This window comes from Puccinia triticina, chromosome 18A (genome assembly GCF_026914185.1).
Source record: "Puccinia triticina chromosome 18A, complete sequence".
In the NCBI taxonomy this organism is placed as follows: Eukaryota; Fungi; Basidiomycota; class Pucciniomycetes; order Pucciniales; family Pucciniaceae; genus Puccinia; species Puccinia triticina.
In genome coordinates this window covers 3,385,311-3,412,717 of record NC_070575.1, presented here as the reverse complement: position 1 = coordinate 3,412,717, position 27,407 = coordinate 3,385,311, and the positions used below count along the sequence as shown (strand labels likewise).

At 48.5% G+C, this 27,407-nt stretch overlaps 8 protein-coding genes across 8 annotated transcripts; 7 read left to right on the top strand and 1 right to left on the bottom strand.

Moving 5' to 3' along the window:
• Positions 1–28: 28 nt before the first annotated feature.
• PtA15_18A373 (uncharacterized protein) lies at positions 29–820 on the top strand (the record flags this gene model as incomplete). The annotated part of the gene is made up of 1 exon (XM_053164905.1): positions 29–820. The coding sequence occupies one exon, from the start codon at positions 29–31 to the stop codon at positions 818–820; it is 792 nt and encodes a 263-aa protein (XP_053028868.1).
• A 359-nt stretch (positions 821–1,179) lies between these two features.
• On the top strand, positions 1,180–2,544 carry PtA15_18A372 (uncharacterized protein; the record flags this gene model as incomplete). Its single annotated transcript, XM_053164904.1, has 2 exons — positions 1,180–1,261; positions 1,364–2,544. The coding sequence occupies 2 exons, from the start codon at positions 1,180–1,182 to the stop codon at positions 2,542–2,544; spliced, it is 1,263 nt and encodes a 420-aa protein (XP_053028867.1).
• Positions 2,545–4,467: 1,923 nt separating this feature from the next.
• PtA15_18A371 (uncharacterized protein) lies at positions 4,468–5,795 on the top strand (the record flags this gene model as incomplete). The annotated part of the gene is made up of 6 exons (XM_053164903.1): positions 4,468–4,939; positions 5,005–5,029; positions 5,093–5,215; positions 5,274–5,544; positions 5,614–5,685; positions 5,769–5,795. The coding sequence occupies 6 exons, from the start codon at positions 4,468–4,470 to the stop codon at positions 5,793–5,795; spliced, it is 990 nt and encodes a 329-aa protein (XP_053028866.1).
• A 990-nt stretch (positions 5,796–6,785) lies between these two features.
• On the top strand, positions 6,786–7,955 carry PtA15_18A370 (uncharacterized protein; the record flags this gene model as incomplete). Its single annotated transcript, XM_053164902.1, has 1 exon — positions 6,786–7,955. The coding sequence occupies one exon, from the start codon at positions 6,786–6,788 to the stop codon at positions 7,953–7,955; it is 1,170 nt and encodes a 389-aa protein (XP_053028865.1).
• Positions 7,956–10,908: 2,953 nt separating this feature from the next.
• Positions 10,909–11,244, top strand: PtA15_18A369 (uncharacterized protein; the record flags this gene model as incomplete). Its single annotated transcript, XM_053164900.1, has 2 exons — positions 10,909–11,147; positions 11,220–11,244. 2 exons carry the CDS (start codon positions 10,909–10,911, stop codon positions 11,242–11,244), a joined length of 264 nt encoding a protein of 87 aa, XP_053028864.1.
• A 1,288-nt stretch (positions 11,245–12,532) lies between these two features.
• PtA15_18A368 (uncharacterized protein) lies at positions 12,533–13,306 on the bottom strand (the record flags this gene model as incomplete). The annotated part of the gene is made up of 2 exons (XM_053164899.1): positions 12,533–13,158; positions 13,267–13,306. 2 exons carry the CDS (start codon positions 13,304–13,306, stop codon positions 12,533–12,535), a joined length of 666 nt encoding a protein of 221 aa, XP_053028863.1.
• Positions 13,307–21,545: 8,239 nt separating this feature from the next.
• On the top strand, positions 21,546–23,385 carry PtA15_18A367 (uncharacterized protein; the record flags this gene model as incomplete). The annotated part of the gene is made up of 4 exons (XM_053164898.1): positions 21,546–21,584; positions 21,715–21,920; positions 22,007–23,100; positions 23,162–23,385. The coding sequence occupies 4 exons, from the start codon at positions 21,546–21,548 to the stop codon at positions 23,383–23,385; spliced, it is 1,563 nt and encodes a 520-aa protein (XP_053028862.1).
• A 1,274-nt stretch (positions 23,386–24,659) lies between these two features.
• Positions 24,660–27,143, top strand: PtA15_18A366 (uncharacterized protein; the record flags this gene model as incomplete). The annotated part of the gene is made up of 14 exons (XM_053164897.1): positions 24,660–24,758; positions 24,832–24,893; positions 24,963–25,039; positions 25,120–25,182; positions 25,258–25,372; positions 25,440–25,517; positions 25,580–25,650; positions 25,761–25,936; positions 26,027–26,095; positions 26,180–26,425; positions 26,493–26,552; positions 26,636–26,670; positions 26,736–26,947; positions 27,034–27,143. The coding sequence occupies 14 exons, from the start codon at positions 24,660–24,662 to the stop codon at positions 27,141–27,143; spliced, it is 1,473 nt and encodes a 490-aa protein (XP_053028861.1).
• Positions 27,144–27,407: the final 264 nt, after the last annotated feature.

The following is a 27,407-nucleotide window of genomic DNA, read 5'->3' as shown; positions in this document are numbered from 1 at the left end:
ATAGGAAGCTGAATCGAAGTTGGCTCAGATGCTGGCTGATCAAAAGGAAGCTGAATCCAGGAGACAAGCTTCGATTCAAATCCAGGCTGCCCTCGAGCAACAGAATAAGGATATCGCAGAACGTCAATCTGTTGTCATGGCGGACTTGGCAGATGCTGAAACAGCGGTCAAAGAGGCCCAAGCCGCCGTCAGTAACATCAAGAAGCAGCACTTGATCGAAGTCAGGTTGATGGCCAACCCCCCTGAGGCCGTCAAGTTAGCCATGAAATCTGTTTGCACGATCTTAGGACACCGTCTCGGGGAATGGAAATCTGTTCAAGGAATCATCAAGAACTCAGGCTTCATTGAGAGCATCATGAAGTTTGATGCTAAAGAGAAAATGACTCACCAGCTCCGTGAGAAGATGAAAGCCGACTTCCTGTCCAGAACTATGTTTAATTTCGATACTGTTAACCGAGCAAGTAAGGCTTGTGGCCCGTTATGCAAATGGGTCATCGCCCAGGTCAAGTTCTCCAAAATCTTACATAAAGTCGGCCTACTTTGTCATGAAATCAATTTGTTGGAAGAACAGGCGGCTACCACTCAAGAAAAAGCGGCAACTATTGTGACGATGATTGCGGAGCTTGAGGGTAGTATTGCGAGATACAAACCTGAATACGCTACGTTGATTGGTGAAACTGAAGCAATCAAGCGGGAGATGAATTGGGTCGAGTCCAAAGTAGAGCGCAGTATGACTTTCCTAGAAAGCTTAGGATCTGAAAAGACTCAATGGGGGGCCGGGAGTGCTACCTTTGACACCCAAATGAGCAATGTTGAATAATGGAAGACTGGAGGACTTCCCGTCGTCTCTATGGCTTGGTTTAGAGACTTGTAGGCAGGCGCAAAAATTTATTTGCTGGTAGGAAGTCCTCCACTTCACTTTGAGTTTGTGGGGAGCTACCGCTACAAGTGTCAGGTCTTCAGCCTCTGGAGTGGGACTGATTATCCTCACAGAAATCTGCAATGTTCATGCGCAGATCTGGCTTTGTAGACTCAGAAGCTCAGAACCAAAGGGGGAAGATGTTCACATCGCATCGGGGTTCTCTGCACCCCCGCCGTCCCCCGGTCCCACGGGGAGGCTCATACAGAAATCAGGGCTTCCGGCCAACCCGCTGTCCCCTCCCCACCGGAGAACTCTTTATGGCCGAATCACTCGGTCAACCTTCTTCAAAAAGCCAGGAACAGGAAATATACGAGCGAGATACATCGCTCTACAAAGGTTGTACGTGCACCAACTCTTCCCCAAAAAAGTCACGCTTAACTCTGATCTCAACTCGGTATAGCTAATAGAACTGAAATCTTGGACTGGATTCACTTTATGTAGATCTAGTTGATTGCGAGTTTGAACGTCTGCAGAGGAAATATCATTGGGAAACGGCCGATCTCGCTCACCAAACCGATATCGAGCATGCTCTCTCATCTCTCGCTATTGACAGGGTCAAAGCGCAAGAAGGATTCGCGAACCATCTGCAATTTATTCTTCTGCCTCAGCTGCTAGGACAAATCTGCTCGCTCTCGATAGTGCTAGAACTCCCCAGCTTACTAGATGAACCTGAATCAAATCTCAATCTCGTCTTGAAGCTCCAGAAGGACCTCGATTGCAGCTTGAACCAAATTCAATGTGTCATTGCCGCCCTATGCCCAAAAGCTACTTTTCTGCCAAAAAGAGCCGATGACCATCATCTCAAAGGGTTCAAATCATATCGACTTAACCGCGTGAAAATGAGCTTGCCAATGCTGGCCTGGGACATGTGTGACATATTTGAGTCTGCCAATGAACTCATTCAAAAGACAGAACTCTCATCGGTCCCGTCCTTGGCTGGCTGCGACGCCGATTCTCTCCAACGACGCTTCTTTGGATGCATTGTGCGTGCGGGGAAGGCGATCCAGAGGATGACGGCCCGGTTCAAATTATCTGACCTTGCCATCGCCCAAGATCTATGGGAAACTGCAAGAGGGTCCATAGAAAACGATCTACAGTTTGTCATCAGGACGCTCAACCGACCAAGTTATTCAACCACGGTCGAAAACCAGTCCCAACAAGCCGCCGAATTTGGCGTTATCATCCAGCTAACAAAATTGATGCTACCGATATTGAAACTATCGAGGATGTTTCTGGACAAGCTGTCGAATCGTGGCTTGGCTAACGAACGCCTTCCAATGTTCGCGGAGATCTGTTCCGACCAAATCGACACTCTGGCCAACTCCGCTGGAGACGTGGCTCGAGATCTCCGGTGCCTTGTGCAAAAGCTATGTTTTGCTGATGGTCCTGCCGAAGGTGTCACAAGCGACGATTTGACTAGCCTGGCTAAATCACTAAAAAGTCGCTTTGAGTCCCCATTGCTTCTTGTACTTATGTACTTTGTTCCTTTGATTCCAGACCCGGATGGTCTCAACGTTCCACAAAAACATTACACCAGGTGGTGTGCGACTTGGAACAATATGATGGCTCTAGCAACTCATAACTTTACACGTGTTGCCGAATCATTTGTCGGCATACCCTGATATTTGATTTGCTTCCTAATGTCCCTTTGGTCTGTTTTTTTTTTTTTTTGTGACCTCAATTTATCGCTCAGAGACAAAATCAACGCTGTTCACATGTAACGATGCGTGCTTATCTGCAAGGGAGAGAGAAAATGCCTATTATCAAATGTGCAGTTGGAACTGCATCTAGCTTAACAAAGCCTCTCGGGCAGAGGGTACGGGGGACCCCGCCCGGAGGGCTCTCCGCAGGAGAGGCTTATGAGTTATGTCTTGATTTAAGCAGGAGCAGAAAGGATCTGCTACACTAAAAATCCCAACTAATCTAAAAAAACTGAATGCAAAGAGGTGTAGGTTCTGTTCTTGCAAGGAATTTGAGCCACTTGTCTATCTTGTAGCCAGAAAAACAACTCCTGGAGTCCCAAACAAGTGGAGCCTCATTTGGAAGACTTGTGCATTTTTGATCTTTTGAAAAGGTCAACAGATTATGATAGAAAAAATCTGAGTAGACCAAATTGTAGAGAAAGAAAAGTAGCATAGGGTACAAGTAGGGCATGTTAGTGGAGAGGCTGGGGGAGGAGCTATAAAATTTTTAAAAACCTCTCAGCCAAATGAACTTTCTGCTCCCACTTAAAATTTGGGATAATGCGCAAGTGGAGGACTTCCCGTACTTTTGAACAGATCTGGAATTTCAGATTTCGCAGGGAAATCTGGAATCTGGAACTTTGGATCACTTCGGCAGATTTCCCTGCGAAATTTGATATCTGGTGGCTCAGATCTGACTTTCCAGATCGACGGGAAGTCCTCCAGTTCCTCCCTGCGGGAGGGGCGGCTTCGCCGCCAACCACAGCGCTCCCACCAGGGGGGACTTGTGTTAAGTTAGGAACTGCATTGAGTCCAACTCGCGACCGACCTTCCAGCTATCGACCGCGCGGAAGAACGGGTGAATTTTCCGAGCGTAAATATATCAAGGAGCATAGCTTATGTGCCACTGCTTTGTATCTCTTGATAACAAAAGCTTGTATAAGTATCTGGCACGCCACTGTCAGAAGTTTCTTGCGTTCTCATGATGAAGCTGGGGTCCCTGCAGCAGAGGCTTGATGAAGTGTGTTTGGATTGACAATACTTGCGCCAGACAGTGGAGGAAGAACATTCCCAAAGCCCAAAAAAGCCTAAGGGAAAGGATGGTTGAATCTGCCAGTCAGAGCCTAATGAAGTACCTCCAGTCAAACTAATGAATAAAAACAACATACCCCCAACGAGCATGAGGTCATTAGGGGGTTCACGTTGGACCAACACCGCATTGAATTCATGAATGCGACTGCTTAGCCGTTTGGGCAACAGGAGAGGATTAAACTTCACGAAAGGGGATATCCCGTCTGCAAGACAGACAGAGTATGCAGCTTATCAGAGCTTGAAGCTCCTTGAAGTTGTCGAGGGGATATCCGAAGATCAGTGATGCGCAATCCAAGCATGCGTGTGTGTTTAACTTTGGGGCGGCAGGTGATCCCATGCTTTCCTGATTGTCTTTCAGCTCTGGCCTCTCCCCAGCTGGCCCCTCAGTTGTTCCGTGTTGTTTCCACGGAGTGGCTGGTGCCAGCTGGTGCCAGCTGGTGCCACTGCCCAGGCTGTGGCCAACGTGTCAAGTCCTGTCAGGTTATCCCCTCTTCCAGGCGACCTTCGCCAGGAAATACAGTTGCAGTATAGACCCTGTCGTAAGTTTTTTTCTTTTTTTTTTCTGAGCGAGTGGATGCGCACTTCGGTGGCTGTGCATCTCGAGTGTCAGCCGAGCTCGGGGCCGCTGAGATCACAGCGAAGCGTGTGCATGCCCCGCACGGGGGGAGCAGTGCTGGGGCCGGGCACGCAGTATAAAAAGCCGCCCCGCGTCGGGGTGGATGGTCAGGAGAAAGCCAGCACGAACGACTTCTCAAAACAGAGATCGCCAGGATGAATGCGCCCCCGCCCGCCTACAGCCTAGTCGACCAAGCCGACCCCCGCCGCCGCCACTCCTTCCATCCCAGCCTTCAGCAACAGCAGCACCAGCCGCTCTCCCCCGCCCCGCCGCCCGCCCAGGCCCGTCTCGGCAGGTCCTCCCAGTCGCTGTCCATCCATCCCAGCCGGGCCGCCCGCCACACCCTCTCGAGTGCGCCCGACCAGAGCCAACGGGGCCTGGGAAGCCTGATCGTCGGGCTCGGCGCCGCCTCGGCCATCAATAGCGCCCTCACCCACCACTCCGGCCCGCCCGCCCCCGCCCCAACTGTCCCGCTCGCCGCGGGCGAGGATCCTCTGGCCATCTTGGCCAGGTACGACACCGTGCTCTTGATCGACGACAGCGCTTCCATGAGCCTGCAGGGCCGCTGGTCCGAGGCTGCCGCCGCCGTCGCCGGGCTGGCTGATACCCTCGTCCGCTACGACAACGGTCTGTCCCCCTCTCTCGTCTTCCCTCCTCCTCAGCACCACTCACTATCTACCCTCTGCACACAGACGGCATCGATGTCTATTTTATGAAGTCAGTCGGCACCCGTCCGTTTCAATGTGTGTGGAGCTCGGCTGATGTCGGATTTGTGTCTAGCTCGGTCGAACATCTCCGCAATGCGACTTCGGCGGCCGACGTGACCGCCCTGTTCCGTCGAGTCCAGCCTGTGGGTCGCAGCACCCCGACAGACGTGCGGATCGAAGAGCTGCTCGGGATCTAGTTGAGTCCCCTGTGCCCAAAGCAGAACAATAGACAGCCTAGCTGATGATGAGGGCAGTCTGGAGCGATTAGAGGTGGGCAAAGCGAGCGGGCTGCCGGCCATCAAGCCGCTGAACCTGCTTGTGATCACCGACGGGGAGGCGGACGACCCGGACACGCTGGCCTATGCGTTGGCCGGGTTCGCCGACCGGCTCGAGTGCGGCCGCTTCCCGCTCAACCAGCTCGGCGTCCAGTTCATCCAGATCGGAAACGACCGCGCCGCCACCCTGTTCCTCAAGTCTCTCGATGACGAGCTCAGGGCCGACTCCGCCCGACGCAGAGATATCGTCGTCAGTCCCCGCTCTCTTTCCCTTCTAGCGGCGTCCCCACCCTTGCTGAATTGGGTCTCTTTTGCACAGGATACCACCCCCTACCAAGGCGGAGTGACCACTCAGTTCCTCATCAAAGCCCTGCTGGGCGGCATCAACAAGGTATTAATTCCCCCCCCTTCCCCCCTTGACATCGTTCTGAACTGATTAAATCTTAGTCTTGATCTCTCTCCTCTTTCATCCAGAGAATCGATCACCAAAAACTCCGCTGATCAGTCCAGTCGCCTCACACCAAAATACCTAGCTTCTGATCAAGACGGCTATCTATCTATTCCATCCGCCAGTCAGCTTTCTCCCTCTCTTCTTTTTTACTCTATAAGGATATGTAGCTGCTCCAAGCCAAACAAACAAAAGACCTACTCTGTTAAACCCAAAAAACCAGACCTGATAGTTTGTCCATTTCCCTGCCAATGTTGATACTGGTTGCTCTGATCATCTTCGCTTTGTGTCCACCCGCATGTTGTACCTTTATTTATGCCTATGTATGATCCTCTGTTGTGTTACCCTCTTTGTGCGTGTTCTCTCGTCGGAAGAGTGATGCCATTGTTTTGTTTCGGAGCGTTCGACGCAGTGATGCCTTCTGCTGTTCCCCCCGAAAAACACTGTCATAAGTCCGAATACGTAAGGGATTGGAAAGGGACGTTGGCTGCAGAGGGGGTAATGACGATTCTATGTAGTGTCTTGCGAGGTTGGCGATATCACGCGAGGCTATTGTAATCTGGTTCATCTGGTCTGGGTTGTGCGTGAATTGATGGCTCGATGATGACGATGATTCTTCCCTCTGCTCCTTAATCACGCGTTCAAGCTGCTGTGGTCTTCAGTACGAACCGATATCAACGTTTTCGTTTCCAGTTGGTCGTATTAACCATATCAAAAAGAGGGAGAGAAAACTATTCAAGGGAATTAAGGCGACACATTCGGGTAAAGTGGGCTTCCCCCGAGTGAGGAAAGCCATCGGGATCCACCCCCGAAACACCTCCTCATGCGGCGACATGCCATTGGGCATCTTGACTCAACTTCGACAACAGTTTCAAGCCATCACGCCGGAAGAAGGACAATCGTATCGGTAGGTACCGCAAGAAATATTTCACTCTCAAATTAGATCGCTAGCCATAACTAATCGGATCAATCTAATTGGGCTGTCGGAAATCCTTACGAGTTCTTTTCAAGTTGCTGGCTACATATATAGGACGCAAGACTGAATGATGGCCGATTTTCCAGCAGCTCCGGTCCTCGAGGCACTAAAGGCTCTGGTGCAGAAGATCGGAGAAATGGAGAGGTTTCCCGGTCATCGCTCGAATCCGGCGAAAGAGAATGTAGAAGTGACTCAGGAGGATCTGGATCAGAAAAACAAACTACTGGATGAACTCCGATCGGATCTTTTGCCTTCCATCAAGCATGAGCTGAAGGCTCTTTTAGAGGAACTCGACCCGCCTCACAATTCTAGCCAATGTCCAAACCCGAACGTCGAGATGACCTTGGATACTTTATCAAAGCTCGATCAAGCTATGCAGAAAAGCTTACAGTACATCAACTGTGCTCCACTCGTACCTCTTAAACCAACACACGCCCACGATCACCACTTCAAACGATGCAAAGCTTTCAGACTTTGGGATCTGAGCATTCGCATGATGTGGCTAAAATCCCACTTGCATTCCCTATTTTGGTGTTATATTAGATGCCCAAATCTCCGGAAGCCTCGAAGTAGCCACTCAGAAGACCTGAAGTATCGAGCTCCAACACCAAGGGATGAAACAGCTCGTTGCCTCAATTACATTGACAACACGATTAGATGTTCCCAAGCAACCGACTTTGCTTTATTCCAGCTCAGATGGAAAAGCGTAGCTGAAGCCTTTGATAAGTCGCTGGCAAGCCTTGCGAACTTAACCAGCCCTCATCAAAGGAACAACACCATCCTCAAGAGACGTCTCGTCAAGCAGGCTAGACTAGCCGTACCGGTCTTCAAGTTACTACGAACATTATTTGCTAAAATATCAAACATGACCACCCAGAAACTTCCGTTCGCGTTGGATACGGAGCTTAACTCCGATACACTTCACAAACTAGACGAAGACCCCGGCGTAATTATCTTTGCTTGCCAAGTTCACGTCAAATGTCTGGAGAAGAGATACAAGTATAATTTCGCGACTGATACTAGCCGGTCGTTGCGCGATCGGAACGAACGACTATCAAGAAATGTTGACTCTTACGTATTCCTTCTAGCTTTGCACATCATTCCTTCATCTCCAAATATTGATCACTCTTCACTCCAAAATGACTTCAAGGCTTGGCTTTCCGAGTGGCAATGTTTATGGCAGACCGCCAAGGACCGTTTGCTGGCTGCTATGTGCGTCCCTGAAGAGGAAGATTGATAACTGTGAGGCCATCCATCCTTGTTACATAATCAGCAGGCGTCACAATCCAGATAGGCTGATGCCAGTGTTTTAGCATTCCTGCAAATCAATAGCTCAGATACCTTTCGATCCCAATTTCTCAATTTTTTTTCTCTCCATTTATGATTTTGCGCTATGATCACAGAAAGTGTTGGTTAGATTTTTGGGCCAAACTCGTCGTAGCAAACCCAAGAAAAAGTGGGAAAAGGCAAACACAGAAAGTGAGACGCAAAATGAAAATTCTGGAGGAAACACTCGAGCGACCGAGACAAGGGAGGAAATTGAGAAGTGGCAACCATGAAGTTCCTAACTTAACACAAGTCCCCCCTGGTGAAAGCGCTGTGGCTGGCGGCGAAGCCGCCCCTCCCGCAGGGAGGGGCGGCTTCGCCGCCAGCGGAGAGCCCTCCGGGCGGGGTCCCCCGGACCCTCCGTTCAAGAGGCTTAGTTAAGCTAGATGAAGTTCAACACAAAAAAACATAGCCGGTTAAGCACTATTGAACCATTCATAATCTGAATTGGTTGAATTATGGTGTTCAAAATTGCATGTGTCACTATTTACATAAATCATAAAACCAATTTTGGCTGGGAGATGTCAGCGTGCATAAAACTTAAAGTGACATCTCCCAGCCAAAATTGCAGTTTATGATTTTATGTAAAAAAATCTTATGCAATTATGGTGTTCAAAGTTGGTTTGCATAATTTTATGCATGCATAAATCATTTCTGCCACATGAATACACTCTTTGAAACATATGCTGAGCTTCACGGAATTAGCACACTTCAGGGACACCTTGTGTAGCCGGGGGGTGATTTGGCGGATTTCCTACTAAGGCAAACCCCTGAAACCTCATCTGTGGTGCTCCAAATGGCCCCAATTTTTTTCTGCCACAAAAATACACTCTTTAAAATATATGCTGAGCTTCACGGCATTAGCACACATCAGGGACACCTTGTGTAGCCGGGGGCTGATTTGGCGGATTTGCTACTAAGGCAAACCCCCAAAACCTCATCTACGGTGCTCCAAACGGCCCCAAATTTTTTTCTGCCATATGAATACACTCTCTAGAAAATATTTCAAGCTCCAAGGAGGTATTACACATCAGGAACACCTTCTATTGACCGTGGTGTAGCGTAGCGCAGCACAGATGCGCTATTTTTTAGCGTAGCGTTAGCGCAATTGCGCGCATCTGCGCTAAAGGGACGTGCACAGGCTGCAAAGCCATTTCAGCTTTTAGTGTAGTGTTAGCGCAGATACGCGCAATTGCACTAACACTACACTAAAAAATAGTGCATTTGCGCTGCGCTTCACTACAGCACGGTCAATAGAAGGTGTTCCTGATGTGTAATACCTCCTTGGAGCTTGAAATATTTTCTAGAGAGTGTATTCTTATGGCAGAAAAAAATTTGGGGCCGTTTGGGGCACCGTAGATAAGGTTTTGGGGGTTTGCCTTAGTAGGAAATCTGCCAAATCCGCCCCCCAGCTACACAGGGTCTCCCTGAGGAGTGCTAATGCCGTGAAGCTTAACATATGCTTTAAAGCTTGTATCCTTCAGGCAGAAAAAATTTGGGGCCGTTTGGAGCACTGTAGATAAGGTTTTGGGGGTTTGCCTTAGTAGGAAATCCGCCAAATCACCCCCCAGCTACACAAGGTGTCTCTGAGGTGTGCTAATGCTGTGAAGCTCAGCATATCTTTTTGTATTCTTGTGGCATAAAAAAATTTGGGCCATTTGGAGCACCTTAGACAAGGTTTCGGGGGTTTGCCTTAGTAGGAAATCCACCAAATTAACCCCCCTGTTCCACAAGGCCTTCCTGATGGTTTCTACTGCTGTAAATCTCAAAATATTTTCTAGCCAGTGTATCTAGATTGCTGTAAAATTTTGGGAGCGTTTGTGTGCTCCAGTGGAGGACTTCCTGTCACTTTTGAACAGATCTGGAATTTCAGATTTTGCAGGGAAATCTGGAATCTGGAACTCTGGATCACTTTGGGGATCTCCGGGGACCCAGATTTCCCTGCGAAATTTGATATTTGGTGGCTCAGATCTGACTTTCCAGATTGACGGGAAGTCCTCCAGTGAGGAGATATAAATATTTCTCTATTTTCTGGGATTTTATGTAAAATTAAAATCCCAACTCCCATTTGGGATCGCGGAATTACAATTCTGACTCCCAAAAGGCCCCGGGTCAAAATGTGGTGGCGAGGACCCGGGAAAGACATCCTGAGGCGGTCCGCGCGACGTAAATTGCGTTTGGGAATCAATTCTTTAATTTGTGGGAGTTGATTTCTCAACCCCCAAAATCATTATGTGGTTCTGAATTTTAAATTAAGTACCAAAGGAGAAAAAAAACTGATAGTAACTGTTATCATAACTACCCACTCTGGTCAGACCTAGGCTACATGAGCCCTGACACCACCTCCTGGACCCCTTTTGGCCCAGGCTGCAACCCCAGGCTGCGCCAGGCTCCCTGGCCCTGGTTTCAGCCTTCTCTTGTTTCTAGTACTACCCAGACCAGTTAGTCTAGATTTCTGATTATGCGCCTCTCTGCGCCTTTGTTGTTCGTAGTTTTGTAGCCAAAGACTCGGGTACATAAACCCTCCTCTTTTCACTCTTTATCTTCTTTTCTCAGTCATCCAGTTTTCATCTAATTGTTTGGCCTTTAGCAACATTTTAGCTATTCTTATTGCATTGCACATCTTGTTTACAGCGTTCCGCAGCCTTCTAGCGCAGTCTTAGCTCCCGATTCCTGTAGCCCCGGCTTCAGAGCATCCGCATTGGGTGCTAGGATTAGGCTAGGTCAAACCTCCAGGTTTAGCCCGGACTAGCGCTAATCCAGATGGTCAACCGCATTGGCTGAGATCATCTCCGCAAATCAAACAGCTAATCTAGTCTAATACTTGCACCCGCATCAATCAATTCCACCGGCTCCCTACCTCCATGGACAAAAGAGAAGAAAGCTCATTAATACAACATCATCTCCAGGTTGGTCGGCAGATGATTCAAGATCTCCTCAATGACGCAGAAACAGTCCAAACCCTCATCGATGAACTTGATTCTGACTCGGATGAAGAAGTTGAAGAAGTTGAAGAAACCACCAGACAAAGGCCGAACATTGACCGTGACCGATATGATTTCCACGATAAGCTCATGGCTGATTACCTTAATGAGAATGCGAGGTATGATAATGAAAAAATTTTCATGTTCATTGTATGGAAGAAAATGCTGATCATTATTGCCACTGCTGCTAGGTATAGCAACAAGGACTTTTCTTGACGGTTTCGACTTGACAAGGAATTCTTCAGGCGGATTCTTCACAACCTGACCTCGAATTACCCGTACTTTGTCCAGAAAGCAGACTGTACCAGAATGCTTGGACTCAGCCCAGAACAGAAAATCACTGCTGTCCTCCGACAGTTAGGCTATGTGATTCCATTTGATGCAACCGATGAATATTGCCGCCTGGGCGAAACGACGGCTCGACAAAATATGTCTGTCTTCTGCGGTGCGATCCAAGAAATCTACAGCCCGGTGTACTTGCAAAGCCCAACAGAGGAGGATCTGAAGAGGATTCTCAGTCAAAATGCTGCACAAGGCTTTCCAGGATGCCTGGGAAGCCTCAATTGCATGCATTGGGGTTGGAAGAACTGTCCAACCGCGCATGCTGGGCAGTTTAAAGGAAAAGAGAAGGGGCCGACGCTGGTTTTGGAGGCAGTTGCAACGAAAGACACCTGGATATGGCATTCCTTTTTTGGAACGCCAGGCGCACTTAACGATATCAACGTTCTCGACCGATTGCCACTTTTTCAATCATCACTAGCCGGCACATCCTGGAATGTTCAATTTGAGGTTCAAGGACACGAATACAAAAATGCGTACTATCTAGTTGATGGGATTTATCCCCGCTGGTCAACGCTGATTGAGTCAAAAGGCTTGTTGGCCCGCGATCGAGCGACAAAATACTATACCAAGAGTCAGGAAGCTGCTCGGAAAGATGTTGAACGCGCCTTTGGGATCTTGAAGGGTAAATGGAAAATCCTCACAAAGCCAGCGCTCCAGTGGTATCCGGGCAACATTGCCGCCATCATGAACACGTGCATAATTCTGCACAATATGTTGGTTGAAAATCGCTATCCACCAAGGCCATACAAGCTTGATCACTCCTTCCGACTTATTCCACCTCACGCAAATCCTTTCCCTCTTCGACAGCAGCTCATTCGAACAATTGAAATGAAGTCGCCAGCAATCCATGACAACCTCCTCAGGGACCTCATTGCACATACTTGGAGTCTCAGTGGTAGATCCGAGGACAAGGAACCCAGCAAATATGAATTTGACTCAGATGAATTCAGCGAGTCTGATGCAGACTCCGATTCCGAATAACCTTATAGTTTTCCTTTTTTTCTAATACATTGATTGGTTTTAAAAGAAATGAATGGTTTATTTGCAATTTTTTTTGCATTGCCGGAGTGAGATGCGTAATAATAATATGAAGTGAGATAAAAAATAGTAAGTAAACATGCATGAAGATAAATTGAGATGAAATGCATGAAGAGTATTGTTTTTAAAATAAGTAAGGGTTGATATTTGGGTTGCGTCCGGCCAAAGGGGACGAAAGCTCAAGGATCCCCTCGCGAAAGGGATCTTGGGAACTTTCATGGCCAGCTTTGCCAAGAGGAAGTTGTTGTCGGTGTTTTGAAGGAATCGGAGTACCCAGTGTATTGTTGTCCTGAGTCTGGGCTGGATCGTTCAGTTGATCTTCTCTTTTGTTTGTACCATTAGCCGAAGTCAATACCAAAGCATTTGAGGCGGAGGGGCGGGGATTTCTGATCTTCTCCATAATCTCCTTCCTGCGAGCACAGAGATATTCTCGAAGCTCGTCATCTGCACAGGAAGCAACATTCTGTAACATCACCCTGAGCTCAGCGTTCTGCTCTTTGGTGGCTGCAAGTCGCTCTTGAATGTCATTCAGACGCATTGCTGCCGTGATTCTTCGGTCGGCGTCCTTCGTGGCTTTCTCGAGGAGTTTCAACTTTTGACGCCGGAATTCGCTTTCCTCGACCCGTCGTTTCTCTTTCTTGATGCCATCGGGCCGTTTATACTGAGAAAGAGGAGAAGCAGTAGTCTGACTGGCTTCTTGCGAGTCCCCAGGCGGTGAGAATTGTGAGTCAAGATGATTGGACATCGGAGCTGGCGCGGGGTTTACCAAAGAGGTTGCCCAGGGTCAGGCGCCGTTTTTTGCTTTTCCGTCAAGGATTGTCCGCCACTTTGGTGACACCTTGAGGAGATTCCACGCACTTTCATAAATGAAAGGCTTCTTTTCCGTGCGGAAAAACATCTCCTTCGCGTCCGTTAACCAATCAGCGGGCGCGGATCCGGAAGCAGGATTCTTGGAGATTTGATCATGGATCACCCCGAATCGCAGGATTGCAGGTTGAATGATCTTCCACCTAGATAGATCCGCCAGCCCAAAAGATGTCAGGACATGAATGAATCAACAAGAAGAGACGAAAAAAATACCTTGACAGCAGCTGATTAGCATCTCTCTGAGCTCCCGGAGTGTAGGTGTTGTAATCTTCGGCGATCCAAGCAAAGAATTTGTCTTTGCTCTGTTGATTTGATCAAATAGCATCCTCGGAGATGACAACCCAGCTCTTCGCAAGTTGGACATCCTCTTCGGAAGTGAAATTTGGCGCCCTCTTTTTTTTTGATGAGTCTTGCTTGTTGTTGTTGCCAGACATTGATTGTGCTTGGATGTGATTGAGGAGTATGGTTGATTTCGAAGATACAGGGTGTATGGACTTGGAGGAGAATAATCCGCCTTGATCCTGCCGGTGTTGAATATTCATTTTGATTTAAGTCCCAGGATTACCTGGGGCTACACGCCGGGGGTACTTCTTACCGCGCGGCCGTGTGGATACGACGGGTCGCACCAGATTGGTGAAACCAACGTGGATTTCGCCGTGCCCCCCGTGATTGTGGGCACCCCGTCAAAAATGCACAGGGGTGTCAAATCCTTGTCACTCTGATGAGAAAACATCGATGGGCTCCACGCGGGTAGATTTAATCCCGGTGGAGTCTGTGGGAGCCAATGTTGTGTGCTGTCGAAACCACACACTGAAATATTTTCTATGAGGTTTCCACGGCTCTGTGCCTCCGGTCAGTCAGAGATCCTGTTGAAGTTTTGCCTTCTTGGAAGAGCAGACCTTCAAGACCTTCACCACCGCTAAAACTCTCACATCACGCCCGTGATGACCAACCAACACTCCGCTCCCACAGACCTGCAAACACAATCGCCACGCGTCGAGTCCAACCACCCCTCCTATTTACAAACGGTCGGATTGGCCCGAGGTTCCAATGAGGCCCCAGATTCTGATGATGCGGGGAGGGAGACCGTCTCCCATAGTCCCAACTCCTCCATCCCCATTCGAATCCAATACAGCCTCTACGCAATGGTACAGAAGGGCGGCCAAGGTCCCGTGAGACGCACGCGGATCTCCTCGTCGGAAGGTTGCATCCCACCATTGGAACTGCACCTGACAGACATGATGTTCTCCACATTCAAGTCACATGTCAAGGAGCACCTGCGGACCGAGTCGGAGCATGTCTACCCCATCGACCTTGTGGTGGGACAAGCAGAGCAATACGATGTGGTGTATTGGTCTTGGATTATACTCGAGTCGGCGGACTATAATCACCTCACCCCTGGTTCAATCATCCAACCCAAGTTTTCTTTCAATGGACCCAATGGCGTGTTTGACAAGTTTGTCAGCACCGCGGAGAACTCATCCCCTGATGCAAGGGTTTCAATTTTCATTGAGATGCCAGAGGACATCTGCTCCTTTGAGCCCACCGCTTTATTAACCATGGTTGTAAGTTGATTTCCTTAGTTATGCTTGTCTCTCCTGTCCGCAGACCATGGAATGCTTGATTTGTGTGCACAGGATTATTCCGATGCAAATGCTTCTCCCACCTTCCCAGAAGCCTATCAAGCCGGGCAAAGAGTATGTCGGGATATTATTTCTTCTTTCTGCTTATTCGTACTTCTTGCAGCGCCCAAAGCTGTACTGATCCTAGAATCTGTCTGCACAGGATTATCCCAACCCACATCCCCATCAAGCCCATTCGACCCAAAAAAAATTACTTGCCGCAGATCATCTCCCCCCTCCAAAACGTCAAGAAGTCGTGGGAAGCCTAGCTAGTATGTTGGCATTGCCATCATCAATGGAACATTTTCTTTCACTTTGTCACATTCCTCCTGATTATATACCTGTCCAAGATTTCATTTCCAAGCATGATATATTCCACTGGACTGCTTTTGAGGGCACCAGTTGTGAGAAGTTGGAATCACTGGGCCTGAAGTGGGGTCCAGCTCAGTTGATATTGAGAGGTGTGATGAAGGCCACTGCCCTTTGCAAAAATAATGTCTAGTTTTTTTCTTATACATTGCCTCACCAAAGCCAATCAATATTTTTCTCTGTATGATTGGACTGCTCTTATTTCTTGTTTGACTTTATCAAGCATTCAAGATATAAAATTTACATTTCACAACTGGAATAATTCAACGCGCTAAATAAGAATAAAATGGACTGGTGCACTGATTTGCAGTGTTTTCACCTATTTAAAAACTGTATAATACAGGCTAAATATAGAAGATTTCCCTTTTTTAGAGCAGTGGTGGCTGTTCAGTGGTAAAAACCAACTTGTACAAATTTAATTTATTTTGTAAATCATTGGGGCCTGTTTCCCATATCCTATGATGGCTTATAGATTTCAGGTATCATTGAATATCTTTTTAATTCATACATTTTTATTCCTGGCAGCCCTTTTTTCATCCATTTTTTTTTTGGAAGAGCCAAATGTTTTTTCCAATTCTGGAAGCTGGAGTATTGCTCTGTCATACATTTTGAAGCAGCTTCCAAACTTCTCCCGCCAGGCACAATGTGCATCTGAATATTTCTCATCAATCATGCCAATGGGTTTGGGAGCTGGGAATTCCCTCATGTCTGGAAATGATAGAGCAACAAAATGGTGTATGGTTTCAATTTCGATGAATGCCAATATAATGGGGCGATTGGTATTGGGTCCAACAAAGTCGGGGAAGAATGATTGGCTTTCACGTTTTGAATAAAAAATGACTGGTCTCTGGAATGCATTAGCAATTGGCCTTCCCATTCCTGGCATTCCCATCCAATATTTAACCGCACATGGTTCAGGTGATGGAACATCCAAACTCATTAAATGTTCATCAACTGTATAGAAAGGGTTTGCTTTGGTGTAGAATTCTCTCATCTTTTTCAATTCTGCCATTAGAGATGACCGTATATGCATGTATTGGCCTTCTCCTATTCCCAAACAGAATGCCACAGTGTCCATCTCCCTGAACATCAAAAACATGTTCCACCAATGGTTGAATTTGCAATGGTAGCTCCCATATGCAATCAATTCTCCTTGGTGGATGAGGCAGGGGTCCATAAATATTGGTGTCTAGTGGGGCTCTCTGACTTGTGGAAGTCTTGGGTGTTGATGATGAGGACTCACACAGTCTTGGGTCAATAAAGTTTGTATTCCTTCCAGTGGGACTGGAAGCAGCTACAGATGATTGTGATATCCTTGGTATTAATGGTGTCTGTGATATGTCTGGCTCAGTTTTAAATGGATGGTGAACATTGGCGGAATAGTACTGCCCCTCATTTGTTATGTTATCCAAGGATTTGTACAATGAAACAGGAGTGTTTGGTGTGGGATTGGATCCTGATTGAGATATACTTTTTCGTCTCTTAGAAGGGCCTGATGGACTGTACTGCATGGGAAAATTGTGTGGATTGGTTATGCTGGGGCTTTGAGGCATGGGATAAGTGGGAGGATTTGATAGGCTCATGCTCATTCTTCTTTGGACTGGACTCATGCTCATTCTTCTTTGGGCAGGATTGGCAGGGTAATTTGATCCACTAAAGCCAGGTGGATTGGTTATGCTGGGGCTTTGAGGCATGGGATAAGTGGGAGGATTTGATATGCTCATGCTCATTCTTCTTTGGACTGGACTCATGCTCATTCTTCTTTGGGCAGGATTGGCAGGGTAATTTGATCCACTAAAGCCAGGTTGTGGGCTATAATACATTTGACTCCCCAGGTAATTTGATCCGTGTTGAATTGGCCCAGTCAATGATGGGGGATCTTGTAAAAATGTAACATTTTCTGGAATTTTAATATGAGGGTTACTAGTATTTGGAATAAATTGTCTGGGTTGAGTGGCCCGCAAATTGTTTGGTTTGGGAATATGAGTGACCTGATGAGTGGGGATATGGCATGGTTGTTCTTTGGCGGATATTGTTGGTTTGGCCTGAGATTTGTTCAGCCATTTCTCCATTCCTGATTTGGTGGCATCTTCCCAGTTTTGGTTTGTGATAGAGGGGAAAACCAACCTGGATTCAGTCCTGTGATGGATTATTGAACTTAATGAGCAAGCATTAAGTATATATCCATAATTTATTGTGTGATCATGCTGAACAACATAATGGGAGCTGAGACCCTCTTGTCTACCTACTCTGCTCGGAGCTTCAATTGCTACCTGACAGTGGGAGTCATGGCAATTATGCTGGAAGTTCAGACAACATATTACATCCTATTTGTGGAAAATTTGCCTGGTCAGCTGCAGATGTTATAATTTTATGTGCCACATCCACATGTTTATAAATCATGCATGTTGTTTGACTCACCTCAGCTCTGCCATAGAAAAGTTTTTTGGTATCATTATATCCCCGCATTTGATAAAATTGGTTGATTCCCGCAGGCTGATATGCTTTGAATTCTATGAAAAATGAACTTGACAAATGTGAAGGTTGCCATATTGATACCACAGATCCCACCATGGGGTGCGTTTTTGGCCTAGATATCTACATATGGCTTTGTATTCATAAGTTTATGCTGAAATTCATCACAATAATATTTGCCAACTCACCAACACAAATATTCCTTTGCGGACTATATCATATTCACCTGTTTTGATGCTTGAAATCAATCTCCACCTTACTGTGGGATATTGTTGAACAAGGTAAATGGGAGGAGCCACACCCTCTTCTGCTGAATACTCCCCATCATATATAACTGGATATGCAATAGGTTGAGAAAGGTCTATTCCCATGAGCTTTTGGACCTCTTTGTTGTGTTTGAATACATCTGTGACATTTTTTGAAGGTCAGAAAAAAGTGTTTAATTTATGATTAAATAGAATCACACCAGATAACATGAGCCTCATTGCTTGATAATTGGAGAAAGTTAGGGCTATGTCCCTCCCTGGCGCTTGGCGGTTGGAATGAATTGATGCATTCCTCATTATACCATTGTAAGCTTCAAATTTTTCTGATGCAAACAAGCATGGTGGCCCAAACCTCCTGACAGATTCAGGGAGATGTATGAGCATGTGGAATTTTGGTTTATTGACCCATTGTGCATTCATGCTCAGCACATGATAAAGGAATAGATCTATGTGATGTTTGAGGTCTTCAATATATCTGTCCATGTTCTCAATTCTTGTCTGGTAAACAAAAGTACACAGGTAACACAGGGACATCCATAAATCCCTCTGCTTTCTGTTCATGAATGGAAAGAACACAAATGGGGAAGCTTGAATGACTATCTTCATGTGTTTCTGATTACTCATTATTTTTTTGAAATGGTATTGAAGATTTTCCAAAATTATTATTTAATGCAAGCAATTGTAAGTTTTGTGATGTTCCAAATACTTTTTATTTTGTTATATTCATTCTTCTGAAGTCATTTTACACGCTGTAGGACTCATGTGGGACACTAAATATAATTTGGTGAAATATCTGCTGAGGGGGAAATAAATTGCTTAATAGGTTGAAAGGCTATTACAACTTACGGGTGGTTTGAAAGACCTGCCCCTCTAACAATACTATGCAAATATCTAAGAGTCTTTTAATCAATATTTATAAAAATATGGCTGATTCCAAGATAGATCTTACTTTATATAGTAATCTCTATCAGACCTAGATCACTTGATTCAACAGGCTAGCAAAATCTGTTATAACTTCTTTGCTTGCAGGCAATATACTTACTTTGTTATACTTGTACTAAACGTTACTAATATGCTGTTTAACTCGAATCTGTTGTTGTGTTATGCTTGGTTCTACTACTGCTGAAACACTAATACTGCTACTAAACTTCTACGCTACTTGTAATAACTACTAATACCGCTAATAAACACACTGCTGACTAAACTACCATATGTGACCAAACCTCTGTAGGCTGATGGGGAAAAGTCTGATGAGGGGGGAAAGGGCCTCCTTATATATTGAAGGGGGAGGGATTTTTGCTCCAGGGAAGCTCCTCATGAGGGATTATTGCTGCAGGGGATCTCCACTACACAGCCCTCTCATGCATGTACTGCGCTGCATGTACAAACAATGAGGGGTTTATGCTGCAGGAGACACTCAGCTACACAACATCTGCATGCGTGTGCTGCACTGCCTTACAAACAATGAGGGATTTATGCTGCAAGAGGCACCTCCTGTACATCTTATCTACCTGCATATGATGTGCTACATTTACAAACAATGAGGGATTTATGCTGCAGGAGACACTTCCTGTACAGCTTATCTACCTGCATATGCTGTGCTACATGTACAAACAATGAGGGATTTATGCTGCGGGAGACACTTCCTGTACAGCTTATCTACCTGCATATGCTCTACTATACGCACAAACAACAAGGGATATATGCTGCATGAGGCGCTTAAGCTACACAGCACTTTCATGCATGTACTGCACTGCATGATGTCATGTGTTGTTGTGCAACCAAGCCACCTTCCATCCTCTTCCACACACTCTGTATCCGCTGTCTAACCTGTTCCATCCCCAATGTTGGGGGTCAAGGCCTCTCCTCCCATCTTGCTCCTTCTTCCCCCACACCGTATTACACACTCCCTCTACTATAATACCTCTGCAATGTTCTTTTGGCATTGTCACGCATATGGAACACCACAACGCTTGTTCTCAAATCCTCATGACTTTTTGCTGGTTGGCCTTCTAGAATGAGCTTTTGGTGGTACCAATGTATCTGTCCAGTGACTGTACACTGCCCTACCAGATGTTATGGTTGTTCTACGTGGTTTGTTGGTTAACCCCATTCATAAACAATTGGTAGAGACTTGTACATAGTCTCAAGGCTGTCCCTCCCATTGTCAGGACTGGAGCAGATGCAGACTTTCCCACCTTCTATGTAGTACCCAATTTGCCCCGGGGGGACAAGTTTTGGTTGTGGGGCTGTAAAGTTTACAGCTGTGTTTTACAGCCGCTGGAGATGCTCTCAGCCCGTCTCAACAAGCCCAATGTTTCAGGTCGCAGCAAGATACAATCTATGAAGCTGTCTTGTCCTCAAGGGAATGGTTGATATCTATGTCTGCAAAATAAATATACCCTACCCTGCCAGTGCTTTGCTTTGTTTATCTCCACTGGATTTCAAAACTAATTGTTTTCTCCAGCTATGCTTTACCAGTCATCAATTCTGAGCTTGCTGGTTCTATCAATCCCAGCTATTTATTCTGTGTCATAGCTGCGCATGTTTGGATGGCTTGAAAGAGAACATGTTGAAAAAACTGATAGCTGCCTCCATGGTAAGTGTTTGCATCACTACCAAAGGCTGCAGCCCGCAAATGGAACAGATTTGAGAGCAACACTCAAAACATTGCTTATTTACTGACATGCCCATCCTTTGATACTCTTCCTCCCTTTAAAATTTGCTTCACACAAATACACAGCGGGGCAGATGGGGAAAAGCCGATGCGCCCAGAAGGTGTCCCAGCAGTCCATGCGCCACAATGGTGTGACAGGGACCCAGAGCCATACTGGCGCCACTTGGTCATGCAACAGGACACCACTGGGACTGTGGGCATTGGTGGTGCCCCTGGTGTGCCAATGAGATGCCACTGACCTGGGTTTTAATGCTGCCTGGGGATAGAATGCAGAGCCAAAAGAGGATGATTTTTTTTCTTTAATTGCCATATATTTAAACAGAAAAGGGGGCGGCTTGGGCATTAAAGGGGTGATAATTTTATGAGCTGTAGCGCGGGCTCTGCAGCGCAGGACTCCATGTACATATCTTACACGTACATGTCACAGGCAGCACTCTCAAGGTTTGAGAGCCTGGAGATCCCGGGGTGCTCCTCATCCTGCAATCAACCATATAGGACCCAGAAGCCCAGAACCCAGACATTCTCTTCCTCTCCACAGAACAGACCTTAACATGTCCAAATCAACTGCCCAGGGGGCATTGCAATGGTAGAACAGTCCATTGTTCCAGAACACATCATCAAGAGACATAACACTCAGTCGTTTGTATGTCATTGGGTGGTCCTCACCAGATTTGGAATTGTGTGGATTAGGGAACAAGGTGTATGATAAATACACACATGTGAGATTGATGGCCGGTCTTGACCCGCCCAGGTTGATGGTGTTAGAGGGGGGCTTAGGGGTGGCCACAGGTGGATGGCCATTGTTTTCTGCGTCTGGAGTTGCGTGGATGTGGGCTAGCTTGACTCTCTGTTTCCGGTGAGATGGCTTTCGCAGAGCGTCCCGCCGATTGTCTCCGTGGAGTAAGCCAGATGATCAGCCAGACCATCCCTGGCGACTGCTGCCCCCGAGCGAGAGCCGCACCCTATAAGATCTCCCAGCCATCTCTCTCCATGAACACACCCTCGAGCAACCTGCATCCCCTCGTCACAGACACCCGCAGACCCTCCACGCACGCCTGCCTACTCCGCCATCCTGGCTTCCTTGAAGGACCATCCGCTCCCCCCACGGTCCCCGCGGCCGACGATCGACCTGCTCAAATCGGCCCTCCGCCGCTCCCGAGGCCTGCTCATCTTCGCAAGCCTCGCGACCCTCTTCCTCTACACATTCTCCTTCTTGGACGGCCCCGTCGGACTCGGGTCTGTCGCCCTTTCCGCTCTCCCTTGGTCTCCATCCATTGACCTGATGTTTTTTTGTGCTGTTGGCGATGCTGGTGTGTTTGCAGGATCGATGCGTATTGGCAGCAGTGGGCGCCGGGACGACGGGTGCTGGAGGAGCTGCCGGAGTACTGCTACGACCCGTACCGGCTGCCGGGGTATGTGGAGCGCTCGGAGCTGCCTGAGGGCCCGATCAGCAGCGTGACGTGGATCGCGAGCAACCCGGGTGCGAAGGGCCGGCTGGCGCGGCCGAGCGGGGAGGACGGGCAGGCGGCGTTCGTGGTGCCGACGCTGTCGGCGCGGCTGCTGGCGGACCCAGGGGCGGACGAGCTGGGCTTCCTGCGCAACCGGACGGTGCTCTTCGTGGGCGACTCGCTCGACCGCAACGCGGTCTACCATCTCGCCCAGGAGACCTTCGGCCCGGGCGCGCACCGCTTCCTGGGGCCCCAGGACGCCCCGGAGGCCGCTGCGCCGGCCCACGACTCGCACCGGATCGGGCTCGGCGTCCACCCCGGGCTCGGCTTCACCGTCGCCAACTGGTTCCTCATGAGCGTCGACATCGACCGCCCCAGCACGCCCTTCTTCCATGCCGGCGAGGACCCGCCCCAGCTCTTCGAGGGCCGCTTCGAGACCTTCTACGAGCCCCTCCTCCGCACACAGCCCCCGCTGATCCCCCCGCCCGACATGGTCGTCTTCAACTCCGGCCTCTGGGACCTCGTCTTCCTCTCCAACCTCAAAGACCACCAGATCGCCCAGAACCGCTCCCAGGGGATCATGTCCCCGCTCCAAGTGACCGGCAAGGAGCTGCTCGGCCCCGCCGAGATCGCCCGCCACTCCGCCCGCTTCAACGCCTTCCTCGACAAGCTCCTCTTCCACACCTTCAACCACACTCTCCCCGCGAAACCCACCCGCTTCGTCTACAGGACCATGCCTGACTCCTCCCTCGTCCTTGCCAAAGATAACGCCATGTCCCGCAAACGCGTCCGCCAGATCGACGCCCTCAACCTGCGCCTCATCCACGCCTTCAACGCCCGCCAACTCGCCCACAAAGGCCCCACACAACGCACGCTCATCGACGTGCTGGACTGGACCTGGGTCTCCAGTCAGCTGCTCGACGAGCTCATCGACCTGGTCCACTTCGGCCGGGGGGCCACCCAATGGCGTGCGTCTCTCTCTCCCCCCTCGAAGCCCCCCGCTGACCCCGTCTCTGTGTGTGTTTGTAGTGTACGGAGACATGGTGCTGCACCACCTGCGACGACACGTCGTCGGTCAAGAACTCGCCGCCGGCTTCCGCATCCGCGGCGCCGCTCCCGCCCCGTCAGCCGACCAACTCCGCCGCGCGCTCGTCTGGAGAGACTGTCGCCGGTTCGGCCGGCTCGTGCTCAGCCTCAACCGCTCCGGAACTGCCCGCGGCCCCCGTCTGTCCCGCTCGCTCTTCAACCCCTAACCCCCTTCTTCTTGTGCACTGTTTGTTCTCTTTTTCTTTGTGTCTGTGTGTGGGGTCGTGCTGTTGTTGTTGTAATAGAATGCAGTTTGTGTTGGTCAATGCTTGAGTGGCGGAACACAACGCTGGCCGGGTGTGCGACGCTGCCGGTCGTGTTGCACCACGCGCTTCCAGCATAGTAGCACACGGAAGTGTGTGCCGGACTTGATGGTTGTCGGAGCCATCGGAGGTGGAAGTGGGTCCGTGCGCAGGAAGTCGAGGGCATGCGACTTCCGCAGCGTCCAGCTCCTTTCCCCGCCGATGGCTCCCGTGGATCCTCGTGTGCGCCATACACTTCGCGGCGATGGTGTGCGGAAAAGGCGCGCCGCAACCGGCCGGCCGGTGGCAGTCCGTCCCACCTGCCAAGACAATATCCGTGGGGCCAGCTTTCACATCCGTCGTCTCCGCAATAGGACTCCGTGTGTGTTGGCAATCAATGCGGCCGGGAATACACGTCCCTTGGGAAAACTCCTGCCCGCGAAGCGCTCTCCCCCACACCCTTGAAAAACACCCCCCAACATGAAACCCAATCAGAAAGGGTGGCATCGTGCCCGCGACGGCCGGCCCACCGGGGCTGGGTCCATGCCCCCGCTAGCCGTGACCATGCGGGGGGGATCGGCAGGCAGCCGGCTTCGCTGATGTGTTTTCCAAGGCGGGCTCTTGCGAAACTACATAATTTTCAAATTCGCGCGCGTGACGAAAGGTTTGAGAGGGACGTATTTACATAATGGCTCGTATTCCGACAGGCTTGAACGACCATCCGCATTAATGTCGTGTTATTTATGTACCCATAAGGATGACGGGATCCGAAGGGAGACCGAGCAAATGAAAATGATTAACCCGGCCCGCAAAAAAAGAACAGCAAGCTTGCCCAAGCTTGGCGCCATCATGGGCCGGGACAGCGACCATTACATACTCCCAAGCAGTTGTCAGATTACTCACATCCACAACAAAACATAATTTGTGTCACTTTTTACTTTCCTTTGCTCGAGGCTAAAAGGACTCGACGGATACTGCGACGAACGGGTGGGGTAATTAACCCGCCCTCCGCCTGATCTTCCAACCTCACATGTATTTATATCCGATTTCATCGGTATCATTTGGCCTACCCACTCACCTTGGAGCGTTACCTGAGCATAACCGTTACACCTTATCACGCGCGGACTCGTTGGCGCTTCAGCCGGGTCTCCATCACCCCGCCGACTTCTTGTACATATTTATAAAAGACAGTAGTGACGATGACGCAAGAAGCAAAACTGTTAAGATTCATTACAAGACTGCCTCCAACCGTCAACCCGTATATCGCGACAGCCAACAAGCTGGAGGAGCTGATACATGTGAGTTCTTTGATCTTTCTTGACCAATCTTCGCAAAAGGTACTGGTTTAACTCCTATCTGTATTTCTTCCAGTCTCCCCAGAGTCCGCTATGGTCACGCCGGTTGCGAGTTGTTGTCTGTGTGCTATACTGCATGTGAGTAGGGCATCTCTTGGTAAAACCACCGTTAAGAGAACTGAATTTTTGTCATTTATCTCCAATCAGCATTTTCGCCCAAGCTACGTACCTCTTGTACCAACGGTCTAAAATTCACAAGTCCACGAAACTGAAGTACAATCGAGGTCCGTAGTCCTCTTGCGCACTGGGAGCTCGTTTTGCACAGGGATTCGGGCAAGCTTACTTTCGATCGCTCACTTCGCAGTCGGACTATTCATCATCAACATCTCCGACACCTCAGCACTGGCTTATTTCTTCTACGCGCCGTGTGAGCCCGGAGTAGTATTTCGACTTGAGCATAGCCAATCCACACTAATTAGGTCAAGAAGCGCGCTCTCAACAGTGACACTATACGTCGTCGCGGTGAACATCGCGATCGATAGAGGGCACACGATCGACGAATCTGTAATGATCTGTGTCTTTGGTCACAAATTTATTACCGTTGTTCTCGGGTCTTGGTAAGTGATTGGAAGCCCTGATCATACGCTTGCTAGTTGATTGATATCCTTGCACTTTTCTACGTAGGGGTACGCGCGGCGCTGCCGTTTATTACTTGGACTCACCTGATCACTCGCTGACGCTCTTCACGCAGCTCTTTTGTGGGTTTCTGCTGCCCAATGCGCGCAGATCTTTTGGAATTCGGATATGGCTTCCAATATGGACAGGGAGAAGTTGAAAACCGCGATCAAGTGGGGCGTGTCGAGTTTCTTTTTGATATGCGCATTCGGACCAGTCCGTAGGTTCAGTCTTTCTTGTTTTCCCCTGTGTTGTTGCTTGTCATCAACTACTTTCGCTTGGGTGAGCGGGCTGGCTTGCTGGAAACTGATGCTATCGTTCTCCACCAAGCTTTTCTATCTTATCTATACATCCGAGCCTACCGAGAACTGCACGAAATCGAAACCATTATCCATGGAGTCGCATCAAGACTACGAGCGGAGAGTGGGACTTACGATCCTGCCACTTTTAACGTCTTGAAAATTTTGACCTTCCTGATACCAGCAAGGAGAGCGTCGTATCTCCAGGTGAGCACCTGTTCCTTTTTGATTGATGCCTGATCCTCTCTTGGAATCTCTGAAGAATGTCATTTTTTTCGTTTCTTTCTGGCGTCTCAGCATCGATTTGAAATAACTCTCACCACCTCCACTAGCATCTATTGCATTATCATCCTTGTACTTATTTCCGTGAGCTTCCACTTTACATATTCCTCGACTCTGAAAATGTGATATTTGTATACTGAGATCTGCGGCCCTTTCCACTCCTCGTAGATCTACATTCCCCTGCTCACGATATCGTTCAGATCTTTGTACAATCAATCTGTCTCCCAATCCAAGATAGACGCGGTGATGGGCTCGTCTGGGGGATCCAAGCCCGGCGCATCCAAGCCAGGGGGATCCAAGCTGAAGCTGTCTCGGGTCGGTAGGAAAATCCACCACGAGCGGCAGAGGTTGGTCTATCACGCGCTTTGCGTGTTTTTCAGTACGGCGGTGCACTTCCCCCCGACAGTATGGAAGGTAACTCTCAAGCTCTCGGTTCAGTCCAAGTCCAAATTGACTTGAATGTCTTGCTATGTTGTTGCAGGTTTTCAACAGCAAAGGCGACTTTCTGCACGATGTTACGTTCAAAGAAGTAACTCAGCAAGTGAATTCTGTTTCTGTCCTTATCCGTTCACGATTCCCACGACTGATATGCTTGTGAACTTTTCTGCTTGGCGAAACGGCAAGGGTTTGGCGGCACCATTGGCGTTCTCTGGCAATATGTAAGTTTTATGGTTCTGTCGTCGCTCAGCTAACTCAATACAAGATTGGTTTGGTTTGGATCTAGTATACTTTTGCTCCTGAACATCCATTCCTATCAAATCCGTCGTGATAGGAAGATGAGAATGGCACAGCAACAAGCAACGGTCGGTTCGAGCGAAGGATCAGGCGCCCCGCCAAGAAGAACAGGCATCAGGTCGCTATTCCTCACTCAATCCGAAGATGAAGAGATCTCGCTTCAACATGTGGTCGAATCTACGGAAGCTGGCAGTCAAATGGGTGTGTTCCTCAGTGACTATTGTTGCCTCATTTTCGTATATTCAAAAAAAATAAATCTTCGGCCGCTTACAAGCTTCCTTTAACAGCGGAAAAATCTGAAAAGTATCCTGGACCATCAACGGTAACACCCGGTTACATTAGCACCTCCCTAGCGGGAATCAAAATAAAACAATGTACTTTCTCAACAACCACCTAACCCTTTCCTCGCACGTGGTGCTTCTTTTTCTCGATGGAATCCCCAATTCTAGTACTTAGATACAAAAATACCCAAACATCAACCTGTCCTCATCAGCTATACCTTCTTGGTCTTTCCGGAATGGAATTGACGGCCTCTTGATTGCTCAAACATTTCAAGATTTAAAGACATACACACTGCATGTCCCCCGTGATGGCGGCCTCTCGTCAACGACCGCCTGCCCATCCAATCAGGCGGAGTGACGCCAAGAAGGGGGCAACCCGG